Source organism: Rhincodon typus, chromosome 3, assembly GCF_021869965.1.
Source record: "Rhincodon typus isolate 14 chromosome 3, sRhiTyp1.1, whole genome shotgun sequence".
Taxonomy (NCBI): domain Eukaryota; kingdom Metazoa; phylum Chordata; class Chondrichthyes; order Orectolobiformes; family Rhincodontidae; genus Rhincodon; species Rhincodon typus.
The window spans coordinates 92,917,638-92,936,727 of record NC_063334.1 but is presented as its reverse complement, the minus strand read 5'-3'; the positions used below and the strand labels follow the sequence as shown (position 1 = coordinate 92,936,727).

Below are 19,090 nucleotides of genomic sequence, written 5' to 3'. Positions count from 1 at the left end.
TACTAACTCTTCCTGCCCTCTGCACTTTTTACTCACTCACTGGGGAGGCCTGATCACTTTTCCTGCTCCTGAATTGCAACCAACTGGTTGTTGCCATTGCTAGGTAACTGCTTTGACTTGCACACCATGAGCTGGTACTGTTTACTTTCTCAAGAAAGTAAAGCAGAATTAGAAGCTGCTTACAAATGAGGTGAGCAGACTAATAATGAGAAGTGAACTAATAATGAGGTGCAAATGCATGAAATAAGGTAGTCGCCAATCATTAACAAGATTCTGACATAGTAAGAACTGCTGATGCTGGAGTCAGAGATAACACAGTGTGGAGCTGGAGGAACACAGCAGGCCAGGCAGCATCAGAGGAGCAGGAAAGCTGATGTTTCAGGTCGGTACCCTTCTTAACAAGATTCTGATCTCGCTGTTTAAACCTTAAGCAGAAAATCAGAATTATTTAACCTCAATGTTGAAATTCTGACTCTTTTTTCAATTTTCCTGTATTTTACCAACCTTTTCACCATTGCCCATGCTGCTCAAGGGAGCAAAAAACTTACAAACTTTGGAGGTGGTTCAGAAAAAATTTTGAATAATGGTCCTAGGGTTGAGAGACTTCGGTTATGTGGATAGATTGAAGATGCTGGTCTTCTTAAAGCAGAGAAAATTAAAAAGATTTGACAGAGTTGTTCAAAATTTGAGGGTCTAGACAGAGCAGAAAGAGGGAGACTATTCCCAATGGTGGGAGGGTCTGGAACTGAAACATATCAATTTAAGATGAGCAAAAGAACCAACAAGAGGAAATCGTTTTTTTTTTTATTATGCAGCAAATGTTTAGGATCCGGAGTGCAGTGACTAAGAATGCAATGCTAGTCAATTCAACTGTTATTTCTGAATGGGAATTGGATACTCACATGAAATTAAAAATAAACAAATATAACAAAAAGGTATGAAGCAGGAGAGTGGAAGTAGCTAAGTAGCTCTTCAGAGAGCCATAGCAGCACAATGTGTTGAATTTGCTCCCTCAGTACAACCCTGTGATTCTATTCTATAAAAATCCACCGACTACTTAGGAAACTCCAGGCTATAGTGAGATGAATTAAAACTCTGGGATAGGCGTAGGGGAGCGTGTAGTGTTTAGATTTTGCAGGAAGACAGCCATGAAGTTTTAAGCAGGGCAAGTTCAAACATGGTCCAGGGGAGTGGATGGGCACGAAATGATGTACAAGAGGATGAGCTGAAGTTTATGGATTGTGAAATCTGGATATAACTGCACAGGTTAATAAGAAAGGTGAAATAACCAGTGTTACACACATGGCTGGGAAACAGTAATGATAGAGGTTACATGGGTGTAAGTTAGTGCCTGAACAGAACATCACTGAACACAACATTTGGCTGAAGGTTAGATGTTAGAACAGAATGTTCATTGTTGAATTGGTACTAGGCTGAATGGAAATCAGGGGAGCAGAGAATAAAATTCTCTGCAATAAATATCTAAAGGAGAAGTGAAGGTGTAGTCAGCATTGGTGAAGAATGACCAAAGAAACAGGGAATAGGAAGAAGGATGTATAAAAGAATTGATGAATCACACCATGAACCCAATGTGCTTTCAGATGTAACTGTACGTGCCCCACTGGAAGAGCCCACACATACCTCCTGTGTGATCAACACTCTCCTGCATGAGCTACTGCCAGGAGAATAGCAACATTAACAAGAGAAGATTGTGTTCAATCATGCCAAAGACCACACAGAGGATAAAGAGAAAAAATACAACGCACTCCCAGTGACTGCAATTTATTAAGCCTTTTCCAATGAAAGGGCGGAATTTATCTGGCAATTGATGGATGCGCTTCAAGTATGTACTCTTTGGATATGGCAAAGTGAGGATTGTTGCCATATAAGGGGCCTGAGCAGAATGTAGGAGTTTAACTGGGTCAAGACCATCAAAGATGGAGATAAGGAAGTGGTTGAGCAGAAAGGTTGATGTAGCAGTATCTTGGCAAAAGGAGGTAAAAATCAGACTGCAAATGCCAGTGGTTTGGGGAATAATTCTGACCAGATTAGACGTCGAAGTGAGTACGATTAAAGGGGATGGGGGGAGGCAGCGTTGAAAATGGTTATTTTGGTAATCCATATCATAACACCAGGGAGTCTGTGAGATGGCAGAGTCAAGGGGAAGCACCTCACAACACGGTTAGGACAGGCCATGGAAGGACATGAGGTCAGTGACTTGTGGTCAAGATGGCAGCAGAGTAGGATGCTCCGGTCACAGTTCCTCTGCATGCCAGTCCCTTTACCATTTTCCCCTGTTTTCTTTCTCTTCTCTTTGTGGCTTTCCCTTTCCCCCCAAGCCACTCCAACCCCCAGAGAGTGGAGTTGTGGAGCGAGCGAGTCAAGTCCCACAATGGACCGGAGCAAGTGGGCCAAGTCCTGCAGCGGTGCGGAGAGAGAACGGGTCGAGTCCCACAATGGAACCAGCACAGGGAGTGTGGCCTTGTGCTCTGGGTCGTGCAGGCATGCCCTGTGAACCCCAGACACCGTGAGCAGTGAGTCTGGAGCAGCGCATGGGCTGTGAGGCCCAGACACCGTGAGCAGTGAGCCCGGAGCAGCGTGTGGGCTGTGAGCCCCAGACACCGTGAGCAGTGAGCCCGGAGCAGTGTGTGGGCTGTGAGCCCCAGACACCGTGAGCAGTGAGCCCGGAGCAGCGTGTGGGCAGAGAGCCTGGAGCAGCGCGCGGGCTGTGAGACCGGAGCAGCACAGGGAAGAAGCCCCACAGCAGCACAGGGAAGCAGCCCCGGAGCAGAGTGCAGGCAGCAAGTCCAGGCTGGACCCCAGTGTGAGGGGACAATCCTTACCTTAGAACTTACCTTAGAACACTGTAATGTTAACCCCTTAATATTTTCCTATTTTTAACTTAATTTCAACTCTGTAATTAAGCAACTGCTTCTATTCCTCCGCTGTATTTGAGAACTGTACCTAGGTACTTGTACCTGAGATGTCGCCATAAGAAGGCAGATATTGTAAAGGTTTTTCACTGTACTCCTACAACAGAGTAAACGTGACATGAAAAAGATATTGTTTATTGTGTAAAACAAAAACACAGCAACGTGACTGGAGATAAAAATTGAAATCACTGAATATTGGGAGCACAGAGAATCTGGGAGGGAAGCAGGGATGTTGGCTCAATAAAAAAATGAACTGGTGTGTTTAGAGGAGGGGAAGATGTGGGAGTAGAAAACAGGGGATGCACAACTCCGACAATGATTTGGGTAAGGCAGTTAGGGTAGTATAGCCAGGCTTAATGGGCTCAGTAAAGAGCAATGCATAACCACAGCTGAGTCAACTTTGATAGAAGTACAATCACACACAATTAGGTCATGTACGATAGATGGCAGATTTGTGAGTGAACAGTCATTCTGTATTAAAGTCTGGTGGGGCCAGTCATTATTGATAACTGGAAGCATCAAGGTGTCAGAAATTGTGAGAGGAAGTTGTTGAAATTAAGCCCCTAAATCAGGAAAGCCAGTGAGAATGGAGGCTGGGCAATTAGCATTGTATCTCGTAACAAGGCAACAACTGGTGCCTCATTGAGCCTTTCAAAGAGTACAGAGAGTAGCACACATGGTAATTAATTGATCTGGCTGGAGTCAAGTCTGAGATATGAGCAGGAGATTAGAATTGAGGGTTCAAGACATCAGGGAGGGGAGAAATACAAAACAGCACAACTGGGTGACATGAGGAAGATGAGGAAACAGCAAACAAAGGCACAGAGAAACCACTACAGAGAAATAGCTGTAACAGCCCAGGCAGAGATAACATGTAGTACAGGCCATGAAGGTCAGTTCGATAGGTCAGAAAAATCAAGTTATCATTGTCCCCTTTTCTCACCTGAAAGTAGAATAAAAGGTTAGCGAATTGTCTAATAATGGATTGTCTGTGACAGCTGCAGTTTATTGATGACAATTAATAAACCAACAACATGTCTTGCAGAAACTACAGATGTTTTCACAAAACTAAAACAGCAATAAACTTACGTTTCGCACAGGCCAATTTGCAACCTTGAGCAAATGACGAGCTATAATGTTGTAGGATGGTGATTGGACAGAATACTGTTTCAGGCAGTTGATGAGTGAACTCAGGGTAACATTGGAAAACACCTTTAAGCCATTAGGTCCCATAGTAACCTCGTAAAGATCAGGGATTCCTTTCACATCAATGAGAACTTGATAAGGTCCATCTTTCTTGTAAACTCCTGTGGGAAGATTATTAATCAGAGGATTTATTTGTTTTTAACTCTTTGGAATTGCTTGTACTTTCGAAGGTGAGATATCGTTAAAATACAGAAGTGTTATGGACCAGACTAGGCACCCTCAAAATATATTACAAAGGTAGCCTAGGCCCTAATTTTTTTCTTATTTTAAAGGTAAATGTCAGGTGCTGTGTTTCAGATGCAATTCAATTGGTCAAACTACTCAATGTTAAGCAAAACACTACTCAAATACTATCAAAGATATCAAGAACCACCGATGCTGGAGTCAGAGATAACACAGTGTGGAGCTGGATGAACACAGCAGGCCAGGAAGCATCAGAGGAGCAGGAAAGCTGACATTTCAGGTCTGGAATGTTTTTCAGAAATGGGGAGGGGGTAGGGAGCTTGGAAATAAATAGAGAAAGGAGGGGTGGGGCTGGGGAAGGGAGGTGGGATGGTGATAGGTAAGTGCAGGTAGGGAGTAAAAGACAACTTGGAATAACTTAACTCTATTGGAAAATGTAACAGAATAATAGATACAGTAACTATTACTAATTAACTGTTGTAATATAGTAACATTCCCAATTAATACACCCTTGGCAGAAAGGCAAATTCAGAAAACAGATTTTGTCTCACATGCAATCCAGCAGCCTAAGAAGACAAACCCCATCTTTGGCTGTTATGGAGAGAGAGAAAAATATCTTCTACCTCTTCAAGGCCCCAATAGCAACTGCTGCTGAAAAACCTAAAATCCCTGATTCTGTGTGTTGGAGCTTGACCCCACCCATTCAGGCTGCTTCTATTGTTTTAACTTTCAAAAAAAACCGCTCATGGCTTCATAAGTTGTTTACCTTCTCATAGACTGCTCCGTACCTGTCCTCCAATCTCTCTCTGAAAGAAACCAGGATAAAATACGTCTCTTAAAGCCATAGCATCATCACAGAAGGACTAAAAACCTTTCCGTCTTCTTGTACATCAGCACCAGCCTCCCCCCTACCAAACAGAATGGGACTATAGACACTGACAAATCTCTGAATTAGGTCAGTTAAAGCATTCCATGTCAGTTTCCATGGAACACTGTTGATGTAGCTGATATCAAAGTGGGGCATGGCCTGGGAGAAACCATTCCCTTCAGCACTTTGTGCCCTCTCCAATCTAGTGAATTTGATTACATACCACACTTGCTTCCAGCTCTAAGATGTATCCTCATGACGACCTGCCACTAATATATCAAAATGTCAAAGACACCTTCACCTTGATTGTGGGTACATTAGCAAGGTCAGAATAAAAGTTTACCTTTTACAAACATCAGGCTCAAAAATGGGCCTTATTTTAGACAATACATGCCAACGATTCTATTGTTAAATGAAGACAGGAAGTGTTTACATTATTTGTCTCTTGTGATAGGAGCCACAAGCCAGTTAGGACCAAACTCCTGAACAAATTTGTTTGTTTCGACTTTGGCTTTGTCTATGCCTGACTTCCATCTCACATTCAGCAAAAAAAAACGTCCGCATTGTTGGCACTGAAATTGATATCTGATAATGTTGCTTTGCTTGCACTTCTTGACCTTAAAATTTGCAAAGTTATGCGAGTTTCTTTCCTGTTTATTTCATCTCTACTGCCTGCGTCTCACACAAACGGTTTGTGTTTCCAAACGATTTGTACCAATCAATATAGTGACAACAGTGCCCACAATTCCGTGTATTCCTAAAACCCTGTCATAGAAAAACCACAGTAGAAGATATTTGCTGAAAGTAGTCAAAGGAAACAAAACAATTCAGAACTGGTAAAAAGTAAATGACATTGGGAAAATATTGATTGATTGATTTTGTTGTCACGTGCACCGAAATACAGTGAAAAGAGTTGTTTACAAGCAGCACAGGCAGATCACAGCAAGCAAAGGATGTACAGATCAAAAAGATTTAGAGGCGTACAGGTTACATCACAGGTTACATTATTTGAGGCTAGAGTCCATTCAACAGTCTGATCATGGCTGGAAAGAAGCTGTTCCTGAACCTGTTCGTTCATGTGTTCAGGCTTCTGTATCTATTGCCTGACAGAAGACGTCGTAGGAGGTCATTACCAGGGTGTGATGGGTCTTTGATGAAATTGGCCACCTTTCAGCAGCAGCGAGCCATATAAATACAGTCCACGGATGGAAGGTTGGCTTCCGTGATGGTCTGGGCTGTGCACACCACCTTCTGTAGTTTCTTATGGTCCTGGGCAGAGCAGTTGACATACCAGGCCATTATGCATCTGGACAGTACACTTTCAGTTGTGCATCTGTAGAAGTTGGTGAGGGACCTTATGAACATGCCAAATTTCCTGAGCTGCCTGAGGAAGAAGAGGCATTGTTGTACCTTCATGGCTGTTGCATTTATGTGCGAAGCCCAAGACAGGTCATCGGTTATCATCACTCCAAGGAACTTGATGATCTTCACCCTCTCAACCTCAGTTCCGTTGATGTTGATGTGGGCATGTTCTCCTTCTTTCTTTCTGAAGTCGATGATCAGTTCCTTAGTTTTACTGACGTTAAGAAACAGATTGTTTTCATTGCACCACCTCACCAAGCCCTCTTTCTCCCTTCCGTATTTTGACCCGTCGTCATTAGATATCTGCCCCAGTACGGTGTTGTTGTTAGCTTGTAGAAGGTGTTCATTCGGAATTTGGCAACACAGCCGTGGGTGTACAGGGAGTACAATAGGGGGCTGAGGACACATCCCTGGGGGTGCTCCAATGTTGAGTGTTATTGTGGAGGAGGTGCAGTTACCCATCCTCACAGATTGTGGTCTGTGGGTCAGAAAGCTGAGGATCCATTTGCAGAGGGTGGAGCCGAGACCAAGGTCTCGGAGTTTTGAGATCAGATGAACTGAACGTACTTTGCTCTATTTCACCCACAATGGCTGAGATTTAATTCAGTGGGTTGATTGAGCATGATGATGAAAGGAGCGAGGAAAACTGAATGTCATACTCGTGACAGTTACCTGGCCTTGAGAAAACTGATTCTAATTTACTGGGGGTGGGGACCCAGGAAGGGTCCGATACTCTCACCAACTGCTGGCGGCAAGATGTCAATAAAGTTGAAAGAGCCACTCTGAGGCAATTATCTTGGAAGCCAGTGGGAATTAAGAATGAACCTGGGATTTAACGGGTTTTGGAGAGGTCCACTGTGCTTACCTGTGGAGCGATGGGGGTGTCCCTCTTGGACACTCTGTGCCAGGATATGGTAAGGGGTAGGTAATTTGCCACTGGATGTCACCACCTCCCTCCAACACATGTCCTTACATTTGGTCCCTCCAATCTCCTCCTCGCTCCTGTCAACCTCCCCATCTGATCTGCCTCAGATGTATTCAGTCATGATGCGATAATTCCTGTTGAAGGTCTCCAAGCGTTACTGACAGTAAGAAAACGGTCACAGTGCTGGCCATAGACAGCAAGAGATCTCAGAGTTCGGATTTCCAATCTCCTATGCTTTTGATGCTGGGCTGATAAACATCCAACTGCATGTAAAAAAAAAAATGTCGTTGTGCTGGACACAAGTGACACGAGAGTCCTTATGCCTCTTCAACCACTTTGGAGGGAGCTCCCATTCTCGGATCTAAATTCTGCCCACTGTGTCAGGAAGGCATCAAGAAGGACAGTTGTGATATAAGAAGACTGGCATGCTTTTCCAATTAAACCTTCCATAGTTTTAGAAAGAAAACTGGTTAAACAAACTGCCATAAGTTAACTCACAGGCTAAGCATCTCTCACTCTCATATTTCGATCAGTAATAATTTAAGCACAAGATAAATCTACTGGTCAAATTTATACTGTGGTGATAATGGTGCTGGATTCATATCCTGAAGCTTTGTCAAATTATCCTAGAGAATCAGGGAGTAGTCGTGGCATAAACGGCAAAACCCCCTCAGGTTATGAAAAAGAGATAACAAGGTGTAGAGCAGGATGAACACAGCAGGCCAAGCAGCATCAGAACAGCAGGAAAGCTGATGTTTCGGGTCTAGACCCTTCTTCAGAAATGAGGGAGGAGAAGGGGATTCTGAAATAAATAGGGAGAGAGGGGGAGGCAGATAGAAGATGGATAAAGGAGAAGATAGGTGGAGAGGCGACAGACAGGTCAAATAGGCGGGGGTGGAGCCAGTAAAGGTGAGTGTAGGTGGGGAGTTAGGGAGGGGATAGGTCAGTCCAGGGAGGACGGACGGGTCAAGGGGGCGGGATGAGGTTGGTCGGTAGGAGATGGGGGTGGGGCTTGAGGTGGGAGGAGGGGATAGGAGAGAGAAAGGACAGGTTAGGGAGGCAGGGACAAGCTGGGCTGGTTTTAGGATGCGGAGGGGGAGGGGAGATTTTGAAGCTTGTGAAGTCCACATTGACACCATTGGGCTGCAGGGTTCCCAAGCGAAATATGAGATACTGTTCCTGCAACCTTCAGGTGGCATTGTTGTGGCACTGCAGGAGGCCCAGGATGGACATGTCGTCTGAGGAATGGGAGGGGGAGTTGAAATGGTTTGCGACTGGGAGGTGCAGTTGTTTGTTGCGAACCGAGCGTAGGTGTTCCGCAAAGCGGTCCCCAAGCCTCCGCTTGGTTTCCCCAATGTAGAGGAGGCCACATCTGGAACAGCGGATACATTATACCTACAGTATACATTAGCAGATGTGCAGGTGAACATCTGCTTGATGTGGAAGGTCTTCTTGGCGCCTGGGATGGAGAAGGGTCTAGACCCGAAACGTCAGCTTTCCTGCTCCTCTGATGCTGCTTGGCCTGCTGTGTTCATCCAGCTCTATACCTTGTTATCTCAGATTCTCCAGCATCTGCAGTTCATGCTATCTCAGGTTATGAACAAGTTGGATAAAGTCTCTGACAGCAACCATTGTACTTAGTAGGGCTGAATCGCCATTTCCTATTCAGCAGAGAAAATGTTAACCATTTTGTGAAAAATATTTGTACAGTTGATAAAAAAAGCACTTGCTGATATTACATCTGAAATGCATTATTCACATGGCTCTCTGCTTATGTGGAAAACAGTATCAAGTTTCTGAAAAACAGACAGATCTTTGCAATCAATTTCACAATTTATACAATTTCCTTCATTTTCAGTACCTTTTGCAGTATCTCCATTTACAAGTTTGACAGCTTCATGTGAGTGCTCCTGCATTAATTGATAGAGCTGAGGTAGTTCAGTGGGCTGATACCATTTGCGACTATCCTTTGAGAAAAGCATGCTGGTGGTGCCCTCTGCTGGACGAGTGGAAGATGCAATGTCACTCAAGGAGCTCCGAACACAAGGTCTCTTTACCTTGGGACAGCCCATCAAATCCTTTGGACAAGAATTGAACATAAATTAGAAACATCTCTGAATATAATAAGCTGATCAATATCTGAAAATGTTAAAAACTGCAAAGTAAGTCCATTAAAATATGGATCATGCTATTCAAATTGCTACAATTCATTAGAGCAAAAAATATGCCCGCTTACTCTCCTATTACTTTTTATGGTGTCACAATACAATTTGAGAACAGGATTTGCTAGCAATGCTATTGTTAATCAACCAGAACCTATTAAAACAGATTAATTTGTCATGTAACTTTTACCACTTTTTAACACTATGTTTATTTCTTCATGGATTGTGGGCATCGCTGGCCAGTCCAACACAATTTACCCTGAGAAAATGGTGGTGAACTGCTTTCTTGAACTGCTGAAGCCCTTGAGTTATAGCTATACTTACGATAAGGAAGTTTATACTGACAGTGAAAGAAAGGCAGTACATTTCCAAGTCACGATAGTGCATGGTTTGGAGAAAAACTTGTAGGTGGTGGTGCCTCCATGCATCTACTAGGTGGTAGAGATTGTGAGTTTCGACAGTTCTATTAAAGGAGTGCTGGTGAGTTACTGCAGTCGATGTGTGTCGGTGGTGTAGGGCGTCAATTTCGAAGATGATGGGTAGAGTACCAATCCCGCAAGTTGCTTTGTTCTGTATGGCATCAAGCTTTTGAGCATTTTTGGAGCTGCATTCATTCAGGGAAGTGGACAATATTCAATCACACTCCTGATTTCTGCCTTGTAGATGATGGATAGGAATTAGAGATACAGGAGGTGAGTTACTTAGTGCAGAATTTCTAGCCCCTAACTGGCTCTTGTAACCACAGTATTTATATGGTTGGTCCAGTTCAGTTTTTACTCGATTGCAACCCCCAGGATATTGATAATGAGAGATTCAGAGATGTTAATGCCATTGAACATTAACAGTAGTTGGTTAGATTCTGTCTTAGTGGAAATGGCTATTATTTGTACTTGTGTGGCACATGTGACGATACCATGGCTTTAAGAGGTGTATTTTGTCCAAGTATTTTTTATGAAGAGTTGAGACAGAGTGCCAAGCCAATAAAATAAACAGTTTGCGAGGCCTTGTTTTTTTAAAAAGTTGGAACAACAAAAGCAGCCTGAATGGGTGGGGTCAAGCTCCCACAGAACTAGGATTTTAGTTTTAACTTTCAATTGTTGTTGGGGCTTGGAAGCTGCTATACATGTCTCCCTGCTACAGCAAAGTGTTTGAGTTCTCTCCCTCTCTTTCACACACACAGAGTTTTCTCTGTGTCCTGATGAAGGGTGTAAACCTGAAACATCTTCTTTTTCTGCTCCTCTGATGCTGCGTGACCTGATGTGTTCCTCCAGCTCCATACTGCATTGACTCTGACTCCAGCATCTGCACTTCTTGCTATCCCAGAGTTTTCTGTTGATGTTCTTTCCTCCTGGACTGGAGAAATGCACATAGACAATCTCTTTTACAGAATTTACCTTTGCCAAGGGTGTATGTATGGGATGTTACTATATTGAAACAAATGGTTAGTATTTTCCCAATAGAATTAAGGTATTCCAATACTTCTTTCTTTTGTTTGTATTTTAACTGTCGTCTAAGAATCAAGTACGTTTTGCTTCGAGCCTGGTAGTTTGACCAAGCATATTGCATCCAGAACATAACGCCTTATACTTGCCTTTAAAAATAAGAGAAGTTGGGGTTTAAGCTGTCTTCTTAATATATTTGAAGGGGTTTGGTCTGGTCCATGTTACATGCAAGTTACTTGCCTCTTCTCAACCAAGTCTGGATATTGCTCAGGTCTTACTCCATTTGGACATGGACTGCTTCAGTATCTGAGGAGGTGCGAATAGTGCTGAACATTGTGCAATTATCAGCGAACATCTGATCTTAGGATGAAGCAAACATTCATGATGAAGCAGCTAAAAGTGGTTAGGTCTGGGATATTATTCTGTGGAACACCTGCAGTGCTCACCTGCAACTGAAGGAAATGGTCTCCAACAAGAAGCACCTTCCATTGTGCATGATTCTAATTGTGGATGGTTTTCCCCCATTCTCAATTACTGTAGTTTTGTTGAGGCTCCTGGAGTCCGAATCATGCTTTGATGGCAAGGTCTGTCAAATACTGTCCAGCTGAAATATTACCTCCGTATTGTTATATTCAATTAGCTTTGTAATATATAAAATTCTATAAGCTTCACTAATTATTTGCTGCACTTGCACACAAACCTTTTGCAACTCATTAACTTAGACACTCAGATCCATCTGCATCCTAGAGCTCTGCATTTTCTCACCAGTTAGACAATATGCTTTCTTTTTATTCTTCCTACCAAGATGTATAATTCCACATGCACCTATTATACTCCATTTGCCGTATCTTTATTCATTCACTTAACTGATGTGCCTTTTTTTAGCCTCTGTGTCCTCTTCACAACTTACTTTCCTACCTTTCTTTGTACCATCAGCAAATTTAGGAACTATATTGCTCATCCCTTTATCTAAGTCATTTATATCAACTGTGAAAAGTGAAGGTCCGAGCATCAAACTTTGTGGCCTACCACTCTTTGCATCCTGCCAATCTGGAAAAGGCCCATTTATGCCTACTCTCTGCTTTCTGTTAGCCAGTGAATATTTATCACGCCAATATGTAATCCCCTACACAAAGAGGTCTTATTTTCCACAACAGCCTCCGATAGAGCATCTTATCAAGAGCATTCTGGAAATCTAAGTTCAGTACATCAACCAATTCCCCTTTATCAAGAGCATGTGTGCTACCTCCTCAAAGAATTCCAATAGATTAATCACCGTTGCAAAGCCACTTTGACTCTGCCTGATTATCATGAATTTATCCAAGTGCCCTATTATACTTTCTTTAATTGGAACTTCCAACATCTGTTATAGGGAAAATGTTAAGTTAACTGACCTGTAGTTTCCTACTCTCTGTCTCCTTCCCTTTTTTAATGAAGGAGTTACATTTGCTGTCTTCTAATCTAATGAGACTGTCTGCGAATCAAGGGAGCTTAGAAAAATTAAACCCAAAGTATCAACTATCTTACTAGCCACTTCTTTTAAGAGCCTAGGATGAACCCCATCAGGGCCCAGCCACTTGTTAGTCCATAGCTCCAATAATTTAATGAGTACTTCTCTGGTGATTATGTTTAACGAAGTTCCTCCCTCCCTTCCACTTCCTGCTTCATTGCTGCTTCTAGGATGTTATTTTTGTCCATTATAGTGAAGACCAACGCAAGATATCTGTTCAATTCAATTTTCTATTAATGATTCTCCAGTATCTTTCTATAGAAACAAAGGACATTTTTTTCACTCCTCTTGAAATATTTATATAGACTCCTACAATCTGTTTCTATATTTCTGACTAGGTTTCTTTAATTCCTTTCTTTTTATTCTTAGCTGTTTTTTATATTCTATCAAATTTTTTGACCTGCCACTTGTCTTTGGACTTTTTCTTTTAGCCTGATACTAGCCAAAGACAGATGGTAGGTCCATCCATTAACATTCTTCCTTGCTGTTTTAATATATCTATTCTGTGTATTCTGAAATATCCCCTTAAACATTTGCCGCGACATCTGCATTGATTTTTTTTACCTAATTTGCCAGTTCACTTTAGCCAGCACTGCTTTTATGCTCTCAGAATTCTCCTTATTTTCATGTAAAATAATAGTCTCAGACCCTCTATCTCCAATTGACTGTAAAATTCAAACAAATTATAGATCACTGCTACCAGGGATGTCTTCACATTGACACTGTACTGGAGCAGGTTGGCTAGGGGTGCGGTGAGCCCTGGAGCAAAAATCTTCATTACTGTTGCCACAATGTGGTCAGGGATCAAAATCCTTGCAGTATACATTCTACCATTTCTTGGTATCACAGGGAATGAAGCAAATTGGCTGAAAACTGGTAACTGCAATACAATGCTGGAGGAGACCAAAATGAATCGCTCACTCAGCACTTCTGGCTGAAGGTGGATGCAAATACTCAGCCTTGTCTTCTGCATGGATGTGCTGGCCTCCTCATCATTGAGGATGGAGATATTTGTGGAGCCTCTTCCGCCTGTTAGTTGTTTAATTGTCTATTGCCATTCATAGTTGCATGTGGTAGAGCTGCAGATCTCAGACCTGTCCATTGCTTGTGTCATAACTTACTCCTGCCTACAATTACATGCTACATTAGCTGTTTGGCACAGCAGTACATGTTGCTGTTCATTTGTAGATATGCCTAGTGCTGCTCTTAGCATGCTCTCCTGTACTCTTCACTAAAACAGAACTGACCTTTGGCTTGTTAATGATGGTAGAGTGAGAAATCATGAGGTTATAGATTACGGTTGGATACAATTCTGCTGCTACTGATGGCCCGCTGCCCAATTTTTGAGCTGCTAGATCTGTTTAAAATCATTCCCATTTAGCACGAGGCAATGCCACACAACATGACAGAGGCTGTCCTCAATTCTGAAGATGAGAGATGGAATATTTGACTGACTCATTCTGGATAGATATGAACTTTGCTTTGGCAGCTTTCAAGGACAGGCAGATATGCAGAATTGAAGAGATCAAACGTGGCTTGCAAATATAATGCAGAGTGGACAACAACACTACAGTTATCCATATACTGTAGGTTAAATATGTCTTTGGTCATCCGTTCAGTTTTGAGGTTAAAGAGTTTTCTATCGAGATAATATTTAATACCTGCAAGGCATCTATTTTAAATCTCCCACACAAACTAATTGCATTCATACCATCACAACACTATAGAGATTGTGATACTGTTTCTTGGCCATCCAAATCTCAGGGGAGCACCACAGGGACTTGTGTCTTACATTTTTTGTAAATTCATTCATAGGATGTGGGTATCTTTGGCTCAGCATCAGTGGTGGAGGGTTTCAAACTTCTTGAGTATTGTTGGAGCTGCAGCCATCTGGGCAAGAGGGCAGTATTCCATCACATTCCTGACTTGTGCCTTGTAGATGTGGACAGGTTTTGTGGACTCAGGTAGTGAGTTACTCGCTACAGGAATCCTGGCCTCGGATGCTTTGATCTGATTGATGAATACAGTTAAGAGCTTTTGGTTTTTTCCTCAATATTTCATTTTGATTTGCCTGCCCAAATCAGCAGTTCCTCTCGACGAACTGTTGTCATACTGTGTCTCTGGCAATACTTCCTCAGCCACAGGGAATAAGTGATTCTGGGGAATGCATGCCATCATTTTCCCTATGGCAGACAAAAGGGAAGTAACTCAATTATTTTGACAGCATGAGCTATCTCCCTCTTGAAGATAGTTATGATTGTTACATTCCTGATTTCAGACCTTATCAAGCAGAAGAATTCTGTTTCTTCTTATATCCCCAGGATGAGTCCAATGGGGGTCTCCATGTGAGCAAAATCCCATCATCTTCAAAGGCGTCAGATCATGTACCATCAGGGATATTAGCTGTGCTGCTTTTCATCCCAGTTTATAACTGCATCTGCATCCGCTGTTATCCTTGTGCTGGAAACTTTAATAACCCCTACAGAGGCCTCCCCCTTTAACATTTTTCATAATTTTCCATTCAATTGAATTATTTAGTTTAAAGTCAGAAGTATGATAGATGAATCTCCACTGCTTGGATGAGTACGGTTACAACAATATCTAGAAGCTCAGCACCATCCAGAGTAAACTAACTTGCTTGATTGGCATCTCAACCATCAAACATTCACTCCCTCCACCAACAATACACAGCAGGAGCAGCTTGTTGTAAGATGCACTGCTCAAGATTCCTAGATCAGCATCTGCCAAACCTGTCGGTTTTATCGCCTAAGGGCAGGGCAGCAGACTCACGGCAACACCACGAACTGCAAGTTCCTCTTCAAGTCATACACACACTGACTTGAACTATATAGTTCTTCTTTCATTACCACTAGGACATTATCCTGGAGTGCCTTCCCTCACAGTAGTGTGGGGGTTCCCAGCTGTTCAAGAGGGGGCTTGCCCCCATCATTTCCAGGATAATGGTATTGGTAATAAGTGTATTGCCTTTGGCATCCAATCCCACTACCAAATGAAAAACACCCTGCCAATTAGCTGCCTGTCATCAGAATGTCAATGAGGAAATAACTACTAAAGGGGGTGGCATGTGTGGATGGAACTGCCAGAGGGAGTGGTGGTTGCAGGTACAGGTACAACATTTAAAAGACATTTGGATAAGTACATGAATAGGAAAGGTTTGGAGGGATGTGGACCAAATGCAGACAGGTAGGACTAGGTTAGTTTGGGAACATGGTCGGCATGTCCTAGTTGGACCAAAGGGTCTGTTTCCATGTTGTATGACTCTATGACTCTATTACAACCATTTGCTCTTCTTATTTTATGTATTCATGACTTGGTTTTGGATATAGGACATACAGTTTCGAAGTTTAACGAGCCACCATAGGAACAATGAGATGAACAGTTGCCTCTTTGGTCCCTGTTCATTGGTTGAAATGATAGCACTGCAATCATTTTCTAACCAGTAGTTACATGTCACTGAACCATAAATATCAGATCGACATTCAGTTTAGTGGCCCTATCACCAAAGTGTGAAGGGGAAAGTAAATCTAAAGAAATGCATTTTCTTCAGTGTCACTAAAGAAAAGGAGAAATAAGCCATACTCAGTGATGCCAATGTAGAGCATTGAGTGTGCTTGAATCAATCAATAAGTAAGTGATTTGGGGTCAGAGGTAGCAGAAACAGGTGAGATGTAAGCTATCAATGGAAAAATAAACTGATGCAGGTTTTACACATTTTTGAAGAGACAGGTCATTCTGACACGTTTTAATAGTCTTCCGTAGATCAAAATCTTGGAATGCCTTACCTGACAGCATATTAGGAGCAAGATTATCATACAAACCACTGCAGATGAAAAAGGCAGTTTACTAACACTCTCCCAAAGAGAGAGCTATGAGAAAATGTATTACCCCACCCCAGAAAGTTTGAAGTCAGGTCATTTTAATTGGATGACAGGGTGCAGCGCAAGTACCCTGCTGCCTTCCCATCTCCACCCAATTAGGTCAGGAGGGTAGAAGCCACAAGGACAGCCTTCCACAACAAATACTAATTGAGGCCAACAATTAATGTCCACCTAAAGGCCTCATCCTGTCACTGCCAGTACATAACCTGCAGTGGGCGGTGGTGTCCCAAATGGACAACCACACACTGTTTGAAGGGCACTCAGTGCCTGACTGAGGAACCCAGCCCTCCTCTGTCCTTTCTTCAGGTCTCTTCTTTCAGCTAGCCTACATGCCCTCCTTACAACCTCATCCTGTCCTCATTCAGCCTTTACGTTGTGTCCCTTATTGATCCAAGGTCAGTGATAGGTACACTGTTGGCAGCAGCCATTCCTCCTGGTGTCGCTAGTGGATCAAGAAAGTCACTTGACTCTGACTGTCCAACACCTCTCAGCAGGCAAGATTTCCACCTCTGGGTTCCTAATTCCTGGAGTAGTGTTAGTCAGTAAAGTTCAGATAAGTATTTCATTCCTGCAGAGCCACCCCAACTGAGTGACTCAACGCTCCTGCCAGTTCTCCAGTAGGGCAGCAAAACCCTTATCACCAACATTATACTGTGGCAACAAGGGTGGCATTTCTAGCAGTTCCCACATTCAAAGAATGATTTTCTTTAAAAAGTAATGTGTCTGCCATGGAAAAACCTGAAGCTTTATCCAAAAGAGACACAGAGTTGGAAGGTGTAGAATCTGTATGAGGAATGACAGTGGAGAAAAAGACCCTGATGGGAGTTATGTACAGGCCTTCCAGCAGTAGTCGGAATGTTGGGGGGTGGGTAGAAAATAAACCAGGAGATAGAAAAGGTGTGTCAGAAAGATACCCTTACAATAATAATGGGGAACTTCAATTTGAAAGTGAGCTGGGAAAATCAGGCTGGTAGTGGATCTCAAAAAAAGGAATATGTGGAATGTCTACGACATGATCTTTTGAAACAGCTTGCGGTAGAGCCCACTCAAGGACAGGTGATTCTGGATTTGGTGATGTGTCATGAGGCTGACTTGATTAGGGAGTTTAAAGTGAAGGAACGCCTAGGGGGCAGTGCCCATAGTGTGATAGAATTCACCTGCAATTTGAGAGGGAGAAGACTGAATCAGATGTAGCAGTATTTCAATTCAGAAAAGATAATGAGGGAGGAGCAGGCCAGATTTGATTGGAAGTGAAGCCGAGCAGGGAAGATGGTGGAGCAGCAATGGCAGGAATATCTGGGGATAATTTGGAAGGTACAGCAGAATTAACCTAAGGAATAAGAAGCATACTAAGGGGAGGGCAAGGCAACTGTGGCTGAAGACAGAAGTCAAGGACAGCATAAAAGCAAAATAAGAAGTGTACAATGCAATGAGGGTTAGTGGGAAGCCAGAGGATTGGGAAGACTTTATAAACAAGTAGGGATAATTTAAAAAGCAACGGGGGGAAGGGTGGGGGGAGAAGATGAAATAGGAGAGTGAGTTAGCTAGTAATATTAAAGAAGTTTGCAAGAGTTTTTTTTAAATATCTGAAAGATGAGGCAATAGTGGACATTGGACTGCTGAAAAATAAGGCTGGAGAAATAGTTATGGGGAACAAAGATATGGCAGATGAATTGAATAGGTACCTTACACGTGTCTTCATAGTATAAGACACCAGCTGCATACAAGAACTTCAAGAGAATCAGAGGGCAGAGGTGAGTGTAGTGGTCTTCATGAAGAAGGCGGTACTGGGGAAGCTGAAAGGTCTGAAGATGAATAAATCACCTGGACCAGATGGACTACACCCCAGAGTTATAATCATAGAGTCATACAGCATGGAAATAGATCCTTTAGTCCAACTAGTCTATGCTGACCATGTTCCGAAACTAAACTAGTCCCACTTGCCTGCATTTGGCCCATATCCCTCCAAACCTTTCCTATTCATGTACTTATCCGAATGTCTTTTAAATGTTGTAACTGTACCTGCATCCATCACTTTCTCTGGCAGTTCATTCTACACACAAACCACTCTGTGAGTAAAAATGTTGCCCTCATGTCCTTTTTAAAACTTTCTCCTCTCACCTTCAAAATATGTCCCCTAGTTTTTAATTCCCCCACCCTAGGGAAAACACCTTATCTATTCACCTTATCTATGCCCCTCATGATTTTGTAAACCTCTGTAAGGTCATCCCTCAATCTACTACACTCCAGTGAAAAAGTCCCAGCCTATTCAACCTATTTTTATAACTCACACCCTCCATTCCCAGCAACATCCTGGTAAATCTTTTCTGAACGGAATTTAATAATATCCTTCCTATAGCTCTGTAGGAGGTAGCTGCTGAGAATGTAGAGGTATTAGTGGTGATTTTTCAGGAATCACGAGAGGCAAGAAGGGTCCCAAAGGACTGGAAAATGGTGAATGTAACACCCTTGTCTAAGAAGGGAGGGAGGCAGAAGACAGGAAACTATAGAGATAGTAGGAACTGCCGATGCTGGAGAATCTGAGTTAACACTGTGTAGAGCTGGATGAACACAGCAGGCCAAGCAGCATCAGAGGAGCA

The 19,090-nt window shown here is 42.7% G+C and overlaps 1 protein-coding gene across 1 annotated transcript in view; it reads right to left on the bottom strand.

Annotated features, from left to right (window-relative positions):
* LOC109930681 (xanthine dehydrogenase-like) overlaps nucleotides 1-19,090 on the bottom strand; it is a 95,383-nt gene that overhangs the window by 72,562 nt on the left and 3,731 nt on the right. Inside the window, exons 3-4 of the mRNA XM_048593777.1 lie at nucleotides 9,339-9,555; nucleotides 4,023-4,240 (exon numbers count right to left, since the gene is read on the bottom strand). Of these exons, the coding sequence (XP_048449734.1) occupies nucleotides 4,023-4,240; nucleotides 9,339-9,555 (435 nt within the window). The remainder of the gene's footprint in view (nucleotides 1-4,022; nucleotides 4,241-9,338; nucleotides 9,556-19,090) is intronic.